The 21,096-nt window shown below is 43.8% G+C and overlaps 1 protein-coding gene across 2 annotated transcripts in view; it reads left to right on the forward strand.

Annotated features, from left to right (window-relative positions):
* The window catches only part of pbx1b (pre-B-cell leukemia homeobox 1b), a gene marked incomplete at both ends in the record, with an annotated part of 52,235 nt that extends 33,771 nt beyond the window's left edge, over nt 1-18,464 (forward strand). The window contains 7 exons of one of the 2 annotated variants that reach the window (XM_080537200.1): nt 8,637-8,881; nt 11,836-12,026; nt 13,141-13,276; nt 14,043-14,205; nt 14,935-15,047; nt 15,644-15,733; nt 18,372-18,464. In XM_080537200.1, the coding sequence (XP_080393326.1) occupies nt 8,637-8,881; nt 11,836-12,026; nt 13,141-13,276; nt 14,043-14,205; nt 14,935-15,047; nt 15,644-15,733; nt 18,372-18,464 (1,031 nt within the window). Of the gene's footprint in view, nt 1-8,636; nt 8,882-11,835; nt 12,027-13,140; nt 13,277-14,042; nt 14,206-14,934; nt 15,048-15,643; nt 15,734-18,371 lie in introns of those variants that run through there. The other variant, XM_080537201.1, reaches the window with a different exon arrangement.
* Between the last annotated feature and the right edge of the window lie 2,632 nt (nt 18,465-21,096).

The raw sequence follows: 21,096 nt of genomic DNA on the forward strand, positions 1-21,096 counted from the left end.
TAGTCAGATAGATGGAATGGGGTGGAACGGAGGGCAGCCATGCTTTGCCTGCTGGGGTTTGATCAGATAGTCTATATCATCTACTTTCATTCAGTCCAATAACCTCTGAAAGCTCCTAATAGTCATTGCGGGAAAAAACTGAGAGTGCTCACATAAACACCACTCCTTTCTATGTGTAATTGTCTTGGAATGTGTTGAATGTGTCTTAAATCTACATCTACATTATAGTTAGGAAAATATATAATGATCAAAATGATCTCAATAACATAGTTCACTTCTGCCTCTGCCATTCCTGGTGTCCCATAGTCAAAAGGACATACACATAGTGGCTGTGTGACCAATCTGAGATTGGCAAGATGCAGAGAGAGGCACTCGGAGTTCCATTAACACACACTGACAAGGGAATCCCAGGGACATCAGGGGGGCTGGGAGAGGAGGAGGAGGCTGATGATAACAAAGACACTGGCTGGCTGTCCCTGTGTGCTCATCATATCCTGTCCCCCATGCACACACACACAGGCTGAGGGGTGGCAGTGTTGGTCACCTCACCAGCCACGCTGGCCTGGTTCTACACTGTGACATGCCTGTCTGATCTCCTGAAGGAATGGCTTTAATAAGGAAGTGGGGGAGAGGCTAGCGTTAATGACATGGCATCTCCCAGTCTCAGTCAACACACTGCCCTAATGCCCCGAGGATCTGGTGCACACTGTGGCCTGGACAGACACTCATGTGGACAACAGTGGAGACCTGACTGACTGTCTACTCAATCCCAGTCAGTGTTAGAGGAAATACTGGTGTGCAAGCAATAGCACCGACTGTAATAACGACTAATAAAGTGCAGATTTTTTCCCCCCTTGCTTTTCGAGACTATTTAGAACATTCGTACGGTTTTGCTAACGTCTCAATGTGTTTCCTATTCATAGCCTAGCCAACAGATAGACTGAGTGAAATACTTGTAATTCCATTGTTTTCTTGGGCAATGGTGTCACTCTTTAAGATTGTTCTGCAGATGTTAATACAGCGAGACTTTGCAGGAAGCCTCGGGCCCTTCTTATTGCATTAACTGTACACCATGAACTCAAATCTGATCAAATCAAGCATCCCAAATCATATATTAAAAAGTTCTTCATAAAAGAGGAGGTAGACAAGAAATGTATTTGGCCTCGAGCCCAATATATTGTCTTCCCTTGAATAATGAACACCATTTCTCTTCTCAATGCCTTTCACTTAAGACGTAGAGTAGAAAGCATCTCCAGCGTGCATTGCACTGGCTGCATCATTACTGGCTGCCCCTAGGCCTGGCTGGGCTTGTAATGATTAGAATTATCATTATTAGAGGTGGCTGTAGGGGAGGGGGGGCGGGGGGGGACGCCCCTAATAAAGTGTGTGCTGCACCGGCTCACTTTGGAACTGCTGGTCACAAACTGGAGGGACCACGTTGAGGACTAGAAGCCACCAAAGCGGGCTAATGTGACGCCTGTCAGCTCCACTACCGCCACTTGTCACCTTCCCGATGGAGCACGAGGGCCTTATTCTTTTAATTGACCCTTTTATCTTATTGTTTCTTTTATTTTTTCGGTCCTTTTATTTCAATACCCCTCTATCTTACCTTCGATGTGTCCTCCTCCAAGACATCTTCCTCCACAGCCTGTAACAGATATTGAGGTGACATGAGGAGACTCTCCAATGAGAGTTTTTACTATAGAAGAGTTTTCTTGTCATACAATATAGACCTACTGTATATTCGTTTGAACTCATCCTGCTATGCAAGCTCTTGTATTGAAACAAAGGACCTCTTGATTACTGGATTTGTTAACTTAATCGAATCCTTTTTCGGTTGCTAAGCAAAGGGAACATTCCTAGAGTATACGATATATATTTAGCTGAATGCATACTGTCATATGCTTATGACAATTTATAACCCATGTTTATTTATGGTAAATTCATTTTTTCGCATCACCTTATGAGCTGCAAGCCCCAACCCTCTGATAAGTGGTGGAGTGTATAAGGCTTCACTTTTGATAAAGGCGAGGGGAGTGGATAAAAGGGGTGGCCTGGTTTTAACAGTTTGATGCCTGTCGTCTTCCCTCCCGGTGTGTGTGTTGGTTCCCTTTCCATTCCAGTACACTCGTGACTATATAATGAATTATGCCGATGTTGAATTAGCATGTAGCTGTCGCTTCGGCTCTGGTGCCTGCCTTGTGACAGGACCACCGTAGCACACGCTCGCGTCGAGAGAGAGGGGGCTTGCTACTGTGATTTATTAACTGGTAAAGCCACAATGAAGTGTGCCCACTGAATCACCAATGCAAACAAATAGGGCCAGCGCTGTCACTGTAAATTCAACCAGACAGGGCCGACCACAGGCCAGACCAGAAAGGGTTAATTATGCAAAGGGCCAGGCACACACCACACTGTTTTTTAGGGTTGCATCGAAATTGTCTTGTTATGCTGTTTGGGGGGGGTGGGGGGGGGGGAACATGACATCATGCCTGTCAATAGGATTATTTAGAAAATCGGAATTAAAGGTGATTCATGTAGAATTCCATTCATCTTAAAATGCATGTTTTTCCATAATACAGTTAAAAAATATTTTGATCTATCAGCATGTTATTAAGCATTAGGTTATGTCTTACATATTTTCAAATGAAAGTCAATTATTTACCAAGCATACCAATTTTGTACAAATGTTGTGTGCATTTACTGTGAATATCCAAACTTCCCCATCTTAATGGTGAGTTAGCCCTTCTGATCTCACCCTTGTGTTCATAAGGCTAACCTCGGCATCACACATGCTTAGTGATACTGTCAGATCCTGAGCCCTACAGTTCTAATCATTATGCGCTTTGAGTGGCAGAAGCAAGGCAGTGTCAAGTCCATACTAGCATGGGGCATATCTGTACAGGCCGTCACCTGACTGGCATTGGGTGTCACTTTTGGCTGGCTTCCCCATGCTCCCGTCCCTGATGCAACACGGTGGATCACGTTACAGCATCCAAGTGCAAAATGGAGGAGCTTCAAAGGTGTCTGCCAGTTTGAGCCGCAGCGACCCGTCATCTCTGTCAGAGGCAGGGGAGCCCCCCTTGCTTGACCATACATCTTGCTAACTGTGACAGAATGCCCCAACATCATTAATTAAACATCAGAGTTTCCCCCTATCATCAGATTGCCATGACGGGGCTGCCATGCCAACAGTCCCTGTCGACATGCCTGCAGAATCTAGAAGGGGATTACATATGGTAATGCGTTTTGACAGCCTCGCTTTTTTTGCCTCTGTTAATCCGATAGGATATGATATCTGGACCCGCTCGACGTGGTGTAGCTGCTACTATCCGGGGCCTGATATTGTTATGCCATTTTTGAAAAAGAGCTGAATCAGTTTGAGAATGCAGCTGGTGTCCTGGAAGAGAGCTGCTTAATCCTCTGAGAAGCCTTTGATACAGCCCCCAAATATTGTCCCTGCCCAAACATTGACTCTAAGCTGTTCTATTTTTGGGAGCAAGTTTAGACCTATTGTTATGTATATCCGGGGTTTGGTTATGTTCCGTTCTGTATCTTTTTAAGTTGAATGCATGTTTTATTTGTTTTATTTAGCTCTAGATATTTGTTGTACTGTTGATGATTGTGCTGTCGGAGAGGGGTGGGGTAGAGGGGTGTGCCTGGATAGGGGATATTCCTTTATTTTGTCCATTCATTCAGACTTGGAATAAGGAAGATTTCCCTCTACTAGGTGGTTGTACCCTGCCTCTGTAGATGGTATGTCCCCCCCCCAGCCAGCCCCCCTTGTACTGACACGGTTCAGTCCCTCGCAGAGAGAGCAGGGAGATTTGTCCCCTGTCCTTGTTCAATTAAGGCTCGCCCCAAACTCAGGGTTAAGCTGAAACGATCTACGTCTCCGTTTTGAGCAGTTCAATTAATATTTCAATATCCACTGGCGTCCTCACAGAGAGCCATGAGCCGAGCTGGATGATTGGCTAATGGAAAATGCAGAGAATGTTACACATGCCACTGTTAAAAACAGGGCGGGGGGGGGGGAGAAAAAGGGGTTTAGGAAAGCAGCCCTCTCCAAATAGATGTGTAAATCATTTCCATGCCTAATATTCCCAGCTTATCCTCAAAGAACACGGCTGTTTCCTGAGCTGCCTTCTTGGAAATGAAATAAGTATTTTTCTATAAACGAGCAGACAGTCAAAAATCCACCTCTCCAAAAGCCAATTGCCCTGGGTTTTTATTAAATATCGATTTGATTTGTAAAAGGCCAGATGCTTGCGAGGTTGAATAAATGTCATGGTCCCCCATTGGTTTTCTTCCGGTTTAGTTTTCATTTCTATTCAACGGGTGACATTTCACCGTGGACTATGTGTATCTACAACGTTGACAAAACCAACCAATGGTCTTCAAGTCTGGCCTTTTGTGGAACAAATCCATTGACCCTCCTGCAAACAGTCTGCATTCATCCACATTGATGCCTCCTCACTGTATAGGCAAAAGAGATAGACAATCTGCCAAGAGGGCATCGATTCATCTTAAACACTGCTCTCTCAGTGTTTTCTCTGACACCTCTGCTCTATCTCTCCTGCAATGGCGGTGGTGGTATCAATAAACTCATCAGCCAGCAATGGCACTATAATAATCCTGTGTCGTGATTCATATTGTGCAGGAATAAAGCTTGGCTTATCCGCTATCTAGAGGGAATTGCATGTCAGCAACGGGGGAGAGGAAGGAGGCATTGTCTGACAACAAGCCATCTTTGAAATGCCTCCAACAGGGAAATGCCGTCCATTAGAGACTTACAGCAAATGTGAACGTTTCGCTGAGGAGCAGGAGGGGGATGGGGCTTGAAATCACACACACAGATAATTGTTTATCCCTTGGAGAACCCTCAATGTTTGTCTGCGGGTGGCTAAGTAAGTTCACCAGCGCTATTGGACAGGGAGAGCTGAACAGACCCAAGGCTGGAAAACATTAGGATGAATCAATTAGCCTGCCATTACCCAATAAAGTGGCCCTCACTGAGTCGTGTAATTATGACCCACAGCAAAACCAATTTTATAGGAGGCACGTTTACCCCGTCCCCCCCGCCCCGCTCTCTCTTTTCTTTATTCATTTTATTTGTTTAAGATAATCTGTTCTGTGGTTTTAATTATGTGCTTTAGGTTCAGGGCGGAATAAATAAATCATGATTTACCTCCATCAGGAATTTCTCCCTCAGATGAGACAGCAGACCTACCACTGCAGGTCCTGGGTCTGCTCTAACACATGGTATCCTGTGGGCCACTAGGGCACTGCTCTAGGAAGAATACCTAAACAACTCGACTGTGAAAACAGGAGACAGATGAAAGCCACGTCAATATAACTGTCATCATTATCCAAATCATATTGATTCGAGTGTGCCTCGAAAAAACCAACACCGTAGCATCTCCTGGCAAGACAGAGCAGAACAATGATACCAGCCATGCTCGGACCGGACCTAGCTCAGCTTCTAATCAGACTGTATTGAAAGAGGCTGTTAATATGAGTAGATATTATAGGCAACAGCCTATTTAACTTGGTTGTAAGCTCAGATGACATACTGGGTGACAATCTGCTGTCAATGAGGGATGACATCACATAGCCAACATGGCTTTCTCCTCCTGTCTGTGTTACATTGTTCCTGCCTGCTCCCTCCTGACAGATGCTCTCCAACATGGCTGGATCAGTAGCCAGAATGGAGCTAGCATCTCAGTTACAAGGTAGGGCCCCCAAACGAGAAACCTGTCTGGGGGTAGAGAGGGCTACAGATGTCAGCTCAGGAGTGGAGGGGTTTAACAGTGACTGTTTCTAATGTCTATCTTAAGGCTGAGACACACACACACACACACACACACACACGCACGCACGCACGCACGCACGCACACACACACACACACACACACACACACACACACACACACACACACACACACACACACACGCACACAAATCTGACTGTATGAAACAATAACATTCGCCCTCATCTACAGCTCCAAACTTCCACAAAGAAAATGAAAACGCATGCTATTTTAACCATCACCAAGGGCTAAGTTTTCATTTCATTTTCAGGCAGGATTTGTGGTTGACCTTTTTCATTCTTAAATACGATCCTGTCAAATCCTTTTTTCTGTTTTTCTACCTAAAAGATCTTCTAAGAAATTACCTGCTCTGGAGCGGGTCGCTCTCTAAAAAGACGGATGGTTGGAGGTGCTTCAAGCCAAGTAAAATAAACACTTGGTGAATGTTAAGCCGGGGACTTGGCAGACGTGAATCGGATCATTGCATGAACGCAGGGAATTTTTATGTTCCATTTTCATTTGACAGTCTAGACATTTTATGAGTTGGGAAGAAAATCTGTAGGCCTCAGTTTTCAGCTGAAACATCTGAGAAGAGCTTCCTCCCTTGCATTTTGTGTGCTCTTTCAGTCCCAAAATACTGTTAGCAGCGAGATTTAGGGGGAACTCGTCATCCCTCCCCATTCTCCCAAGGACAGGGTCATGTGAATTCGCAGGATAACAACAACAGATTTCACTTAGCCATACAAGTTTATGAATAAACTAATTTAGTCCCAAACCAATAGTATATTAGTCTTGCACTTACCTACAAAGCCCTACTGTTTACTTATGTCAAAGCTTGCTGTCTCTCTCTCACCAGTCTAGAGGTGCATAACTGTGGTGATATTATTCTGTAAACAATAGTAAACAATAGTGATCATATTGTATTACATTTAAACCTCTGTTTTAACTGTTTTACGATGGGTTATAATGTCTTTGCGGTGTAGACTTTCACACCCACTTTACTCTAGTATTTATGAGGTGGTAACCACAGGAATCATGCAACTGTACCGCACTCCTCAGTGTTCTGTGTTTAGAGAGCAGGACCTTTGTAGATAAATGAACTAGTGTGGACAGGCCTGTTAGGAGTGTTGGAAGAGAGTTGGACGGATTTGGAAACGTTACAAGCCAGCGCTAGCAGACAAGACGTGAGGTGGCGTGCCGTGCGATAGGGGGATTTCCTTCCACCTACCTCATCCGTACCTTATCAGTTGTGATGAAGGACGCGGTGTAATGAGACAGGATGTTTGTACAGTCCTGCGCTGCTCCCAGGAGGATCTGGCCCCCCCGGCCCCCCCCTCTTCCCAACGCTCCCCTACTCAATCTACCTCCTGCTGGGCCCACGGGTCTGAACTGCTGACCTCTCCCACTCACCAACAGTCGCCACATTTGCATGTTGGGGGGGTGGGGGGGGTGCGGGGGAGGGCACCGGGGCATCCTCCTTCTGGCCGTACAGCAGGCCTCTTTCTCATCGGAGTGACCCCCCGCCCGGGCGGCCCAACCCAGGCGGGGCAGTCTGGGGTTAATGCACCACGCACTCCCATTGTCTCTGGATTAATGAAGTGCTCCCTGCCTGTCCCTTCTCATTCAGGGACAATGAGACACATGATAAGTATTAACATTTCCAATGGCAGTCGACACACCAGGCCCTTCGAGTCACTAAGTCGTACCCTGTATTAAGTGGCTGAGCCTTGCTGCTGAAGTAATGATAACGCCTGATTTTGACGCACTGTCTCGTCGTTTCTGTTATCAATTTAAATTCACACACTATAGGAGAAGGTGTTTGTTAATTGAAATGGATGGTGTCTCGGATGGAGACTATAAGAGTGTGTGTGTGTGTGTGTGTTACCTCTGAAAATGGAAGGTTGCCCCCTGCCTCTCCTAAAGAACGGTGAGGGAGACCTCTAGTGGAAGGAAAGGGGATGGCCTCTACTTTGCAATGTCCAGTGCTGGTTGGCTGTGCTCATGCTGTTTACCATTGCTCTATGAGAGTCTTTTGTTGTAGCCCATACACTTACACAACATGTAATAGCATCAAACGATTCTTTATTTCTCTTGTCGAGGAACTGAAGCCTAAGAATTCTACTCTCTTTACACCTGTATATTGGGATGTAAACAATAAACTTGAAACTTTGTCTGCATAAGGATGAACTGGAAATAATTTCAGGACAAATCCACAGTTCAATGTACAATGCTGATACACACATACGCATCACATCCACAAATGATTATGTCACCACTTGCTCCTCAGAGGTTAAACCCTGAGATATTTATTATGTTTGTTGTTGTGTTTTTTTTCTTCCAAATAGTTTTATTAGATTGTATTGAAGAACAAACAGTGCTTGCCTCTGGTATTTACTCAAGTCGCATTTTACGTTAATGAAATTAGATAAATGGGCTTTTATTATCCGTAGTCTTGCCAAAGTATTTAGCGGTAGCCTTTATTCTGGCAATGAGACGAGCCATAAAAAGACAGGTGATTTATCAAAGGGGTGAGCCTCATCCAGACAGGATTTCATTCATTCTGCCAGCTACAAGAGTTTGTACTTTCTTACTCATGATTGTTTGCCTACTTTGCTTGTACAGTAAACATGAACGCACTACAGCTCGTATGCTAGTGAACACAGCTCTTGTTCAGAGTGATAGTGCTCCGGCTCTCCAAGCCAGAGTGTGTGTCAGGCCGGGGAGTCAGGGCCGGCGCTGCAGTGGAGTGGACAGCTTGTTACGGTGTCATGCCACTGTGACGGTGACCTGTGTGAGTGACCTCCGACCCCCTTCCTGTCATTGCAGTGCTGAGTATCCGCGGCGCCCAGGAGGAGGAGCCCCCAGATGCCCAGCTCATGCGATTGGACAACATGCTTCTGGCAGAGGGCGTGTCTGGACCGGAGAAAGGGGGAGGGGCTGTAGCGGCGGCAGCTGCAGCGGCGGCCTCAGGTGGGGCGGCCGGGGACAACTCAGCAGAGCACTCTGACTACCGGGCCAAGCTGTCCCAGATCAGGCAGATCTACCACACGGAGCTGGAGAAATACGAGCAGGTAAGGACATAGCCCTCAGAGTACTTCTCTCACAGGTGGCACTCCCATCATCCTGAACCCTTAAGTCCCCCCCCCCAACCACACACACACACACACACACACACGCGCACGCAAACGCATACGCACAAGCGCATGCACACGCACACACACACATGCACACACACACGCGCACACGCACACGCACACACACACACACACACACACACACACACACACACACACACACACACACACACACACACACACACCAGCTCCCCCCAAACTCCATTTGACATTGACTCCAATCTACATTGTGATCCGATTAAGACCATCTGAACCCAGCATCCCCAAACCTGACTGACACTGTCCCAGTCCCATTAGAACTACAATCAGGTTTTATATCGTGAGCTTAGAATTCTAAGGTTCTATCTCCGTTTAGGGCAGTTCAGAGATATTGAGCGTCAAAGTTTTTACATTCCATTATGTTCTGTGAGACGGAACCTTTGTATTTTATTAATTACAAACTAGAAAATGTCAACATTTTAAAAATAACACCACACAGGCATTAATAAACACCTGGATGTACAGATTATGTAAAAAACTCAATTTTGACCAAGAATTAAGATAGAACCTTATAATTCTAACGTCACGATATGTTGAAAAACAATTCCCATTCAGAATGTTGTCCCCCCTACCATCATCTTTGTATTATTGTACTATGGGTACATCTGTTCTATTCACAAGTCTTCCTACAAGTTTCTGGATGCATTTCAGTTGATGCATCAAGTAAAAATAAACCTCTGTGAAAATATGAAACTTATTGAATAACACAATTAGTGTGGATGGATATTAATCGCAGTCGATCTACTTTGTGTGGTAAATGTTGGCAATGTTTTAATTGGGTACCAGGGTAGGTAGTGTACAGTAGAAACTGCAAGGTCATGCACTTTCTTGTCACATGCCAGTTCAGGAGTCATTCTTGCAATTATAGCTTCCATTTAGAGATATGAAAAAGAGGAATGACTTTTCTTCATGCCCATTGCATCCCTTATTGGCAGTTTTTCCCCTCCTCTCCACCATGTCATTATCTGCCACACCTATAAATCAGTGGATTTTTTACTGCATAACGTTATGTCTATTTACTAACCAATATACACATCGTCAAACATTAAGCCCCTGGAATGAATGCATGCCCTGTTTGATGAAATGCAAATGTATTTTCCGCATAGCCCCAGACACTGCTTCCATTTTCATTCACTGAAAGCCAGAGTGTTTGTGATGCAAGTTCTGTAAGACAGGGTTGCCATCCTGAGACACATAGGCAGGGCTGTAGCCGTCGGGAGTGTGGAAAAAGGTCATGTGACTATGCTGCCATCACATGCTGACAATGTATATACTGTATTTAAGATGGTATCCCAGTGCGGATGGAGGGAGAGTTACACAGGGAGTCATGGCAACGGAAACAAGGTACTCCTCTACTGCAGACGCCCTCCCATACACTCGAAAGCTTTTACTTTTAGTGATATCAATAACAACATTATTATTTTTTTATTTGGTTAATCAGACAGCCTTATTTAGGAAGTCTTATTTCATGTACAATTTGTATACAGCTTGAAACTGCATCCGTGTGTGAGTCTAGCTCCCAGGATGCACCTCAGTCTCCTTAGTTACAATTCTGAGGTTTCAATTCTAGTTTTATTACAGTACCACACTTCCTTCTGAAATCCCAGAGAATGCTGAATTGCAACGCATCAGTAACTGGATGGCAACCCCAGTCTTTTAAAGCAGTAGTGTTGCTTAGGGAGAAAGACACCTTCTCACTCAGTGATTTATGACAGTACTAGATTTAACTTTTTTGTTTATTTTTTTTTCAAATTTTCACATGATGAAATGTGTGTCTTAGGCAGCAAGGGAACAGAATATAGCTGCATGGCATGCTATATATATTATTTTTTTTACAAACTATGTTGTCAGGAGAATCATAAGCACGTATGCATTCATTGCACGTCCCCTGAATTTCATTTTGTTTCAGATGAATCCAACATACACATGGACTAGAATAAAAGTCTTTCTGTATTGTATGTGTGTGTTCACCAAGTGTTTTTTTGACACGTGTATGATCGTACTTCAACTGGGGGAGTTGACCCCACTGACCTCCTTGTGTATCACATCATGTCGCAAACCCTGTGACCACCCCTGCACCTGAGCAGTAGGATCTCTGTTGCCGCCAACATTTTATTTTCATAGTTGTCATGTCCTCACGTCTTGTTACTGTCTGTACTCATTCACTTCTCATAGCTTTGATAACGATCGCTTTCATGTCAATAAAGGCCCTTTGAGATATGAGCGTGAATATGACGGAGCGAGAGTGACAGAGATAAAGAGACAGGGAGAGAAAGAGGGGGAGAAAAAGGCTGACTCTAATATGGTGGCGTGGAGTCACGCCTCGCGCCACACAGGGGGATGAGTGTAACATCATGGCATGTTCCTCTCTGGTGACGTTTTCGGCTACACTGAGAAGGTGTGCTCGTCAGGAGGGAGCAGCTGTCATTCCTCCATGTCACTTGCCATCTCCACTTCTGTTTAATATGAGAAATATCACCACTTATATTCCCCCCTCGACTCCATGAGGAAGTATGCCCCAGAACTACGTTAAAGCAATAAGTTCAGTGCATGATTTCATTTTCATTTTTCCTCAGTATGAGCAGTGCCTTCATACATTAACCACATCATATTCATCCTACACAGTACTCGCTTTGCATGCAAACACTGCTTAGCCGACTGGTAGAGGTGGTGACCCAACCTGGCGATAGATATGAAAGCTATTTCTATCATTGTTAGTCTGTTACAGACATACTCTCCGACCCAGTCTGCTTTCACCTAACCTTGTTCATTTCTGTTGACCGTGTAGCAGGGCCTGGAATGCTCTGTCTGACTCCTCTCTCTGTGTGTGTGTGTGTGTCGTCCCCTCGCAGGCGTGTAACGAGTTCACCACCCATGTGATGAATCTGCTGAGGGAGCAGTCGCGCACGCGGCCCATCTCGCCCAAGGAGATCGAGCGCATGGTGGGCATCATCCACCGCAAGTTCAGCTCCATCCAGATGCAGCTGAAACAGAGCACCTGCGAGGCCGTCATGATCCTACGCTCCCGCTTCCTTGACGCAAGGTGCGTGTGTGTGTGTCTGTGTGTGTGTGTGTGTGTCTGTGTCTGTGTGTGTGTGTGTGTGTGTGTGTGTGTGTATTTACAGCTACATAAACTACAGCTACATAACAAAAGTAATAGCACAACTATAATGTGCTGTTGAACTGCAAATAGCTAGTTACTGTGTGTGTCTCACCCTATGAACCCTGATAGCCACATGAAATCATACCTCCAACATGTTTGCAATGTTCCCAGAACGTTATTGTACAGCTTACTACCACTCTACTACACAACATCATAGCTGATTCTCTAAAAATCTGCCATGTAGCACACATCTCCGGGTGCCATTTGGATCCATACACAGTGTTGCTGCTTGGCCAGTAACAATTCGCTCCATGCTCCATAACGCTAAATGTTTCCCTTTTTTAATGTAATCGCTTGTTCCTTTTGATGCATGTTTTGGATTTGCATACATTTCTCCGAGGATAAATCTCACTCTAAGTCTGAGTCGGAGGCATAACATTTAAATGAGGCTTTTGCTCCCTTACAAAGCTCCCCATCTATTCTTTTGCAAATGATTGCGGTGTTGCAGGGGGAAAGGAAGGGAGGGCTTTGCGCTGGGTGAGAGGCACTGCCATGCTCAGCTCCACTGATTAATCTACTGGCTGCCGGAGCCCATGCTGTGCACATTTACATATTCTCAAGCAGGCTTTTCAAGTGCGGGACAGAGATTTCAGCACAAATCTCCTCACCAGTCGATGCATGGAGGGAGAATTTACAGGGTTCCCTTGCAGCTTATGTAAAGCCCTCATGAGATGTGGCACATGCAGACATAACCTGATAGATGGTGGAGATGGAGGGGTCAGTGAATCGGCATATGATGTTTTGCCCTTTTTCCTATGCTTAAAAGGAAAGTGCAGTGTTGTTGATCAGGATTTATTTGTGAAACTTGACAAAAGAACATGTTTTAAACCAGGGTACATAGTAGTAGTTTGGTGTCTTTGAAGTACCTTCAGTACTGAAGTTAACATTTGTGAATGGTTTGTCCAGATGATATACATAATATGACAATATTATTGTCATAATTCTCATAAACATAATGTTTCTTTCCCTAACTACTTTATGCTCTCTTTCGCAGACGGAAAAGACGGAACTTCAACAAGCAGGCGACAGAGATCCTGAATGAGTACTTCTACTCGCACCTCAGCAACCCTTACCCCAGTGAGGAGGCCAAGGAAGAGCTGGCCAAGAAGTGCTCCATCACAGTCTCACAGGTACAGAACAGCACCCCCTTCTGTAGGAAGACCACTGCACACACAGAATAGAGGACAGCAATGCATTATGTATTATAGGAGGACAATCTTGTATTCATCCAACATTGCAAAGCTATCCATACATTTGGCGGTGTAAATGATAATTGATATTAAGAAGGCAGTAACAATACCAAGGTAAAGAGTGTTTGGCATCCATCATTTGGGGAATGGATCATTTTCAACAAACGGTTTCATTAGTTTATTCAAAATTATTTGAGGATGCATCTGGGCATCGTTTGAGAACATGCTGAAGGGCTGGATGATTTGTTGAGTGTCTGTTCCTGGGCTGTAATAAAAGAACATGTTTACCTTCCTCTCTGCATTTGAAACTTTGCAAGGATTGATTTGGTTATCATTTTAATGTTGTTTATCATTAGCGCTGGGCTTATCCCCGTAGCTTCATCTGGGAGTCCATTAGCCATAATGGGTGTTAGCGGATGTTGACTGATTGGTGCTAGCGTGAGTTCTGATGATAGCTGCAGTCATAGTGACATAATGAGACTGTTATTGGCAATCATTCCATTCTGGCACTAATGTGGATTCACAGCACTGGTCTACGAAGCCTCTCCCTACACCTCAGTCTGCTTGCCTTCACTGTCAAACATGCCAGCAAAGAGCCATGCAAAACTCACTCTGATTTCTGTGACGGTTTTGCTCTTTAGAAAACGTGGGAAGTGATTTGTGTAACAAAAGCATGTGGCTATTTTTATGTTAATTGTTTACGCAGGTTTCCAACTGGTTCGGAAACAAAAGAATCCGATACAAGAAAAACATCGGAAAGTTCCAGGAAGAAGCCAACATGTACGCTGCCAAAACCGCCGTCACTGCGGCCAACGTAGTATCCTCACAAGGAAGCCAAGCGAATTCACCTTCAACTCCAAACTCTGCAGGTGAGATTGACGTGCCATGGTGTTCACATTTGACCTATAACATCTTGTCATCACTTTTGGGAGGCTCTGAGTATAGTAACTCTACCAGACAAAGACATTTCACAGTGCTGAGTGATACTAGACTAGTGGATCTGTATTGTAGATGCAAATCTTCTTCCAGGATTAGGAACTTGGGCCCCCATATTAAGTCTTGCAGTGCTTACTGGTACTAACCTTTTGTCTTCTTCTCAATTAACACACTTCTTCACGTTTTTAACCCGATACCTGCTATTTTCTATAGCGTCAAAACATATGGAATTAGTATTATTGATTTATTTTACTTTGTTCATTTGCTCAATTCATTTAATTGATTTACTATCTAGTTTGTTTATAGATATTTTTTGGGGGTCATGAATAACATTTTACTTAAACTAGTGAATAAGAAAACCTACCGGTAATACTATTATTGTTTTCATTCTACTGTCACATTGACAAACGGGAGCAAAACACACACTTGTTCGTTGTGTTGAAGTGGATGGCTGCGCTTACCCTCATCTCTCCTTCAGCCTCATCCTGCCCCTCTGCTCTCCTCTGGTTCTGTCTGGTTCTGCTGGCTCTAACTGTGTCTGCCTGCTAACCTTATTGCATGGTGCTCCTCCGGGACGACCCCCGGGTGGGGCCAAGTTGGCTGATCCTGCTTGCCCTCTCTCTTTCTCTCTGTGATTCCAGTGCCTCCCTCTCTCCTTTCAGGTTCTGCTGGCTCTTTTAACATGTCAAACTCCGGGGACTTGTTCATGAGCGTGCAGTCTCTCAATGGGGACTCGTACCAAGGGGCTCAGGTGGGAGCCAACGTGCAGTCACAGGTAGGGCCCTAAAGCAGTGCTGCAGATGCTGTAACGGCAGGAACAGACCCACTTCCCCTCCCCAAAGAATAGGCTTCTTAATCTTAACCTCCCCCATGGGCGTCTCAGTGTCTCTGTAGCACCCTGGGCTCCTAACACCAACATGGGCTTTTGTTCTTCAACATAAGAGATCTTTTCAGTACTCAAATTAGATGTGAATTAGCTCTAGATTGTTATTTGTTTTCATTATGGAAAGATGTTTTACTTCTAGTTTGACATTGGCAATGATGAAGATAAATTAATTATTTTCAACACCTCAGGAGAAATAGGTGTCACGTGTATCTGTCACTAGTTACTTCATACTTCCACTTCCACTGTCTTCTAAGTGGCTTTTCCTAAGTACTTTTTTGGTTGATTTCTAATTGTCCATCTATTCTTTTACTGGTCTGATCAAAGATCTAAAATCCTTGGTCTCACTGGATCTACAGTACAGTCATACAGACAGCACCTTTGTCTGTACGCTAAGTTTTTTTATTCCTCTTGTCCTTCTCTTACTGCTTTTTTGTTTGACTCATTTTGTCTGACCTTGCTTTGTTTGTGTTCTCTCTGTGTTTCAGGTGGATACCCTTCGCCATGTTATCAGTCAGACAGGCGGATACAGTGAGGGACTCACAGCCAACCAGATGTACAGTCCGCAGGGCATCAATGTAAGGAGAAAAAAAACCTTGCTTTCTTTCTTCCCCACTACCAATTATTTCAAAGCTATAGGGCTCAGAATGCCACTTAGTAGGACTTGTCTCAGCGCCACGGTCACCTAGTTGATTGCTTCTGTATCGGTCACGCCACGGGGCAGCACTATGCCCAGCGTGTACGCAGGCGTCGGGCCGGCCACACACACGCCGAGTTGCCGTCTGAGCCTGTCACGTCCAATCAGCTCCGCCGTAGCACCTGCAGCCAGCGCCATGAGTAGAATGCACAAACAGGTGACACCTTCCTGCACCGCATGCCTCAAACGCCTCTGACCCACCTGACCCTGATGATCACCCCCAGGGCCACAGGGCCTCCAAGCCCTAGAACCTCCCAGAACACTAGATCCAAAGGCTCTCCCTAAAAATAACACGACTAGCCTCTGGGACAACTCCAGGGCCATAGGGGTGTATTCCCATCCTTTTTTTTTTCTATCTTATTTTTTGAGGGAGAGTGTGTGTTGTCTATGTGTGTTGAGTTAGAGGGGTAGGGGGTTTGGGGGGGTGGGGGGGGAGGGGTTCGCTGGCGGCTGCAAAAAACAGCAGGGAAATTCGCAGCGACAAGCCGTGTCGTAAAGTGGAAAATCGATAAGACAGACACAAGGGGAGCGGAGTGTGGACTCGGGACAGCAATCCGAGCGCATTGCTCAGATCATGTTCCCGCCACACTAATGGCCCTGACAGCGAGCCGTGGTGGAGAGGACGAGGGACGGTCACAGGCGCGGCTGGGGTCCCTCTCTCCTCAGCCGCCGTCGTGCCTCAATGGCCATATGATAATGAGATGAAATGTCTCCTGGATAAAAACATGTATGTGTATTCAAATCCCCTTCCCTCCCCGGCTGCTCCCCTCTCCGCCCATCCCTCCCATCCCTCTCCACGGAGCAAGCTTTGGTAACCCTGAGAGGGCACTAACATATTCAAGCCCTGTTTCCAGCCAGCCTGTCTGACCTCACAGATACGGTTATCCTTGGACGCCTGCTTGCTCTTCCAACAGACTCACAATATGCTTTTTTTTATGCTACCCCCCCCTTTTATAGCCTTTCAAGAACCCTCATACTGCATAACAAGAGAGGAATATATGTATGATAAGATGTTCTCCAGTGATTTATGGAACTAGAACTAGTTTCTATTTAAAAGTACAATTTTCCTGCTGTTTACTCTCCTTTTCCTCATTATTATACCACAAAGAGAATACCACAGAAAATACTCTTTATGCCATTTTATTTTTCGGGATATAATACAGTATACAGTATTATATAAGGGATGTCATATTTAACACTATCTATCTTTGTGTTCTGGATGTGTTGTGTTGGTTTGTCCTATTTTCCTTGCCCCTGCAAGGAATTTTATAGACTTTAAAATGATATGTTGACTTCCATATCAAATGTTTTTTTATAAACCCGGAAATCTGCTTAGAATTTGGAATTTGTGTATCACCTTTGTGCTTGTCCAGCTTTAAAGACAGAGGGGGGGGAGAGAGAGTGGAATATATGAGAGAGAGCGAGAGAGAGAGAGAGAGAGAGAGAGAGAGAGAGAGAGAGAGAGAGAGAGAGAGAGAGAGAGAGAGAGAGAGAGAGAGAGAGAGAGAGAGAGAGAGAGAGAGAGAGAGAGAGAGAGAGAGAGAGAGAGAGAGAGAGAGAGAGAGAGAGAGAGAGAGAGAGAGAGAGAGAGAGAGAGAGAGAGAGAGAGAGAGAGAGAGAGAGCGAGAGCGAGAGAGAATGAGTGGAAGAAAGAGTAGGGTCAGGAAAATGTCCATTCTGTGAAAAGACTCCTCTCTCTGTTGATAATCACTGAGCAGATCCATAATGTGTGTTGTGGTAGACTACAGCAGTAATTACAGTTTTGAAATAGACAGGGTGCTACCAAAATCAGACATTTTAAGATGTTCTCTCTCTATTTTTGATTACAGACTGCCTTCTGCCTTAAATAACAGGCTTTGAAATGAAAGGCTGTCGAGGATTTCCATTTCCAGTTTTCTGATGGCATGAAATGTTCTATTAATATCTCAAATGCTCTTTAGCAGGCCTGTCTCCGGGATTCTAAATGGCTTACGCATCTCTCATTGTATTTCCATTCAATCTCCAATGTCATAATTTGCTACCATTGGGTTCTTCTTGACTTGAGTTTTGTTTTAGAGACCTTTTCATATTATTTTCACTATTATCATGTGTGTCATTTGAAGAGACAAGCATTTACCTCAACACAGTAGTGCAAGACTGCAGTGTTTTTGTTTTCTACAGTAGTTAAGGCAAAAATATTCTCTTCATTCTTGAAATGTTAGTCTTCTGTTATAGGATATCATTTTTGGGATTCCTTTCAATAAGCACATTTTTTGTGACAGTTCTGTTTTTGAAATGCAGGGTCTCATCTGTGTCAGTTAGCTTTACAGTCCAATGCAGATGTGGCTTGAGGCTGTAGTGGACTAGTACCTTGAGATGTCATGGGGCTGTTCTTGCATTAGAAGTAGAGCTCATACAGTACTGTACCGTGCCCTCAGGACACATTCATTCAATTGTGTATATGATATATGGTGGTAAACATACTGTATAGGTAATGAGTATAGCGGTACTCATTCTTCTCACCTCTTCCTTTCTCTCAGGCAAACGGTGGCTGGCAGGACGCCACAACACCCTCATCAGTGACTTCGCCCACAGAAGGACCCGGAAGCGTTCACTCTGACACCTCCAACTGATCCCCCTCCACCTCCTCCTCCACCATCACCACCACCACACCCACCACCACCACCACATCCACCACCACCACCACCACAGTCTTGACACCCCCCACCCCTCAGCCCCCCATCAGGACTGGAGGTGACATACTAGTCACAGGGGCAGGAGACCTCTAGGGGGGTGGGGATCAGAGATGAAACCATCACCGTCACAGACAGTTTATTCACGTGTCCCATCTCTACAACCATGACACCGCCAGTCAGCAGCCTGTGTAGGGACCCTCACATCCACAACACCTCCACTGTTTGTACAGTTTTCACAAAATGTCCATGTTGCCTCTCTGTAGTTCTCTAACAGTCCATACTGTATGACACGGTAGACAAACAATTACTCGTATCTATGGCCCTGTATCTTGTCAAATTAAATGCTTTCACTCTACCTCTATTGAAAATAACAACAAAACAACTGACACCAACAAAGGAAAATGTTCTAAAAAAGCTTTGTTTTCTAAATCTTTGTAATTACTGGTATTTACAGTAGCACCCACTCTCCCCTTGTCCAGTTTAAAAGGCTCATTTCTAGGACAGTTTTTGCCTTTGTGACAAGTTAACTTTTACTCATGTATTACTTCGATCATAGTGCCAAAGTTCAACCCTGGAGGTGAATTTTTAGTAAGATTACATTGTGCTTGTAAAAACTAAACTCATCTCACATTTGTCATAGTATATACTATAACGGTATGAAATTACATTAGTAGTGCATCAACTATCATCTGTTCAGATTGAAACCTTCCTCCACATTTTAGGCGTTCTGTTTCAGACCCTTTTCAATAGGCAATAAGACATGAAACATTTGACTGCAAAAACGTATTTTTTCTGCTCAGTGCAAATACTGTTTGTAGTGTATAGTGTACTGTGTGTGATCAACAATGCATACACAACCATGAGAAAAGATACAGTACAGTTGCTTCAGAGAGAAAGGGATTGTTTAGGATGTAAGACGTTCATGGATGATGGTGGTTCTAGCTTCTGGAATTCTCCACAATTCCCTCTTAAATTATTGTTTGTAGTTGTGTGCACTGCATTCAGAGACGATTGACCTGAGTACGTTTGAAAAATGTATCCAAAACACTTAATCAATGACTACATTAACATCAATTACTATAAGCCAATATGTATTTAAGCACAGTTACTTGATTTGTGATTACTTTTCAAGGGTAAAATGTGTATTTGTCACACAGTACAAAGATCTAAATAATACTTTTACAAATATAGTCCTCATATATGGAACCAATGGTATATTACACACAGTTACATTATCTCTATCAATGTACATCAATGTTATCATTGTAGCCAAATACTGCTGGTAACCAAAACCACTTGTGTGCAAAAAAAAAAGAAGTTATATACATTCTGATTTTGTGGTACCATGTAGTCAGAGAATACATGATTACAGTATGTTTTGAATTAATTTGGTGCTATGAAATGATGATTTTATTCTCTTACAGTTAGTTTCTGTTATAATTATGTCCATTGACTGAAAATTGTAATTTCCTGCTCAACTTTGTTGTATTCTCCTTTAATGTAGCTATACATGTTGGTCTTCAAGGTTGTTCTCTGCTCATTCTACCTGGTTTCTAGTCACTCAAGTCAGTTCAAATGAAAGCCAGATTTCAGTTTTCTCAAAAGCATGTTCAAATAACACAAACAAACCCACAATGTGAAATTAGGTTTAGGAATTTTGGTTGTATGTACAGTACAGTATGTGGTCTAACATTAACACATGATTACAGATTGTCTTCTTGAGGCATTTCAGCATATCCACTCTACCATTACTTTGATACCAAAAAAAACTGCGGAAGTTTCAGTTCTCTAACATTGGGATCAGCTTTATCGACTTGTTTCTTTTTTTTTGTTTTGTAAAATTGTATAATCTGAAGTACTGATGAACGTCTCAAATTATTGTTCTGGTACTCTGTAACTCAAAACCAAAAATGCAGTCAGAATACAGTAGTGTTGTTTATAGAGAATAAAAGGAAAACAAATCCACTGATGGCACACAGATCCAGAAGATGTTTGGATATATTTTTTATGTCCTCGTGTTTGTGAATAATAACTCACATCATTCTTTTTTCATTTAGCTTTTCCTTGGTTACAGGACTTACAGTACATTATATTTTATTTTCTTGCTAGCATTATGTGAATTAGCCCAATAATGCTCTCTATGTAGATATGCACCTTTACTTACTTGTTTTGCGTTTGGGCAGTATCGAAATTGGACAGTATCCATTGTGTATACAATGCAGCTAACAGAGACAGACAAGTGGGTCCGATGTCCTCACATATTAAGGACCTCATCCACTTGTTCACTTTGTACTTTTTAGAGCATAGATACAAGCTTGCTTCTAAAAATGGATACTGTCTAGTAATTAAAGGAGATGTGAAAAGGTAGTGGTAATACCTGTCACATGACAGTGTTTTTAGCTCAACCAAATCCAGTATATCAAATCATAACCGATGTCTGTAATAGACCATGACTGAACCCATCTGAATCCACCACAGACTGAATACCACATCATTTTGTCAGTTCTTATACAAACAACGCATTTTATATTTGATATAGCATTGGAGATAAGGAAGTGTACCATTGTGT

Source organism: Nansenia antarctica (genome assembly GCF_963989245.1).
Source record: "Nansenia antarctica genome assembly, chromosome: 7".
In the NCBI taxonomy this organism is placed as follows: domain Eukaryota; kingdom Metazoa; phylum Chordata; class Actinopteri; order Argentiniformes; family Microstomatidae; genus Nansenia; species Nansenia antarctica.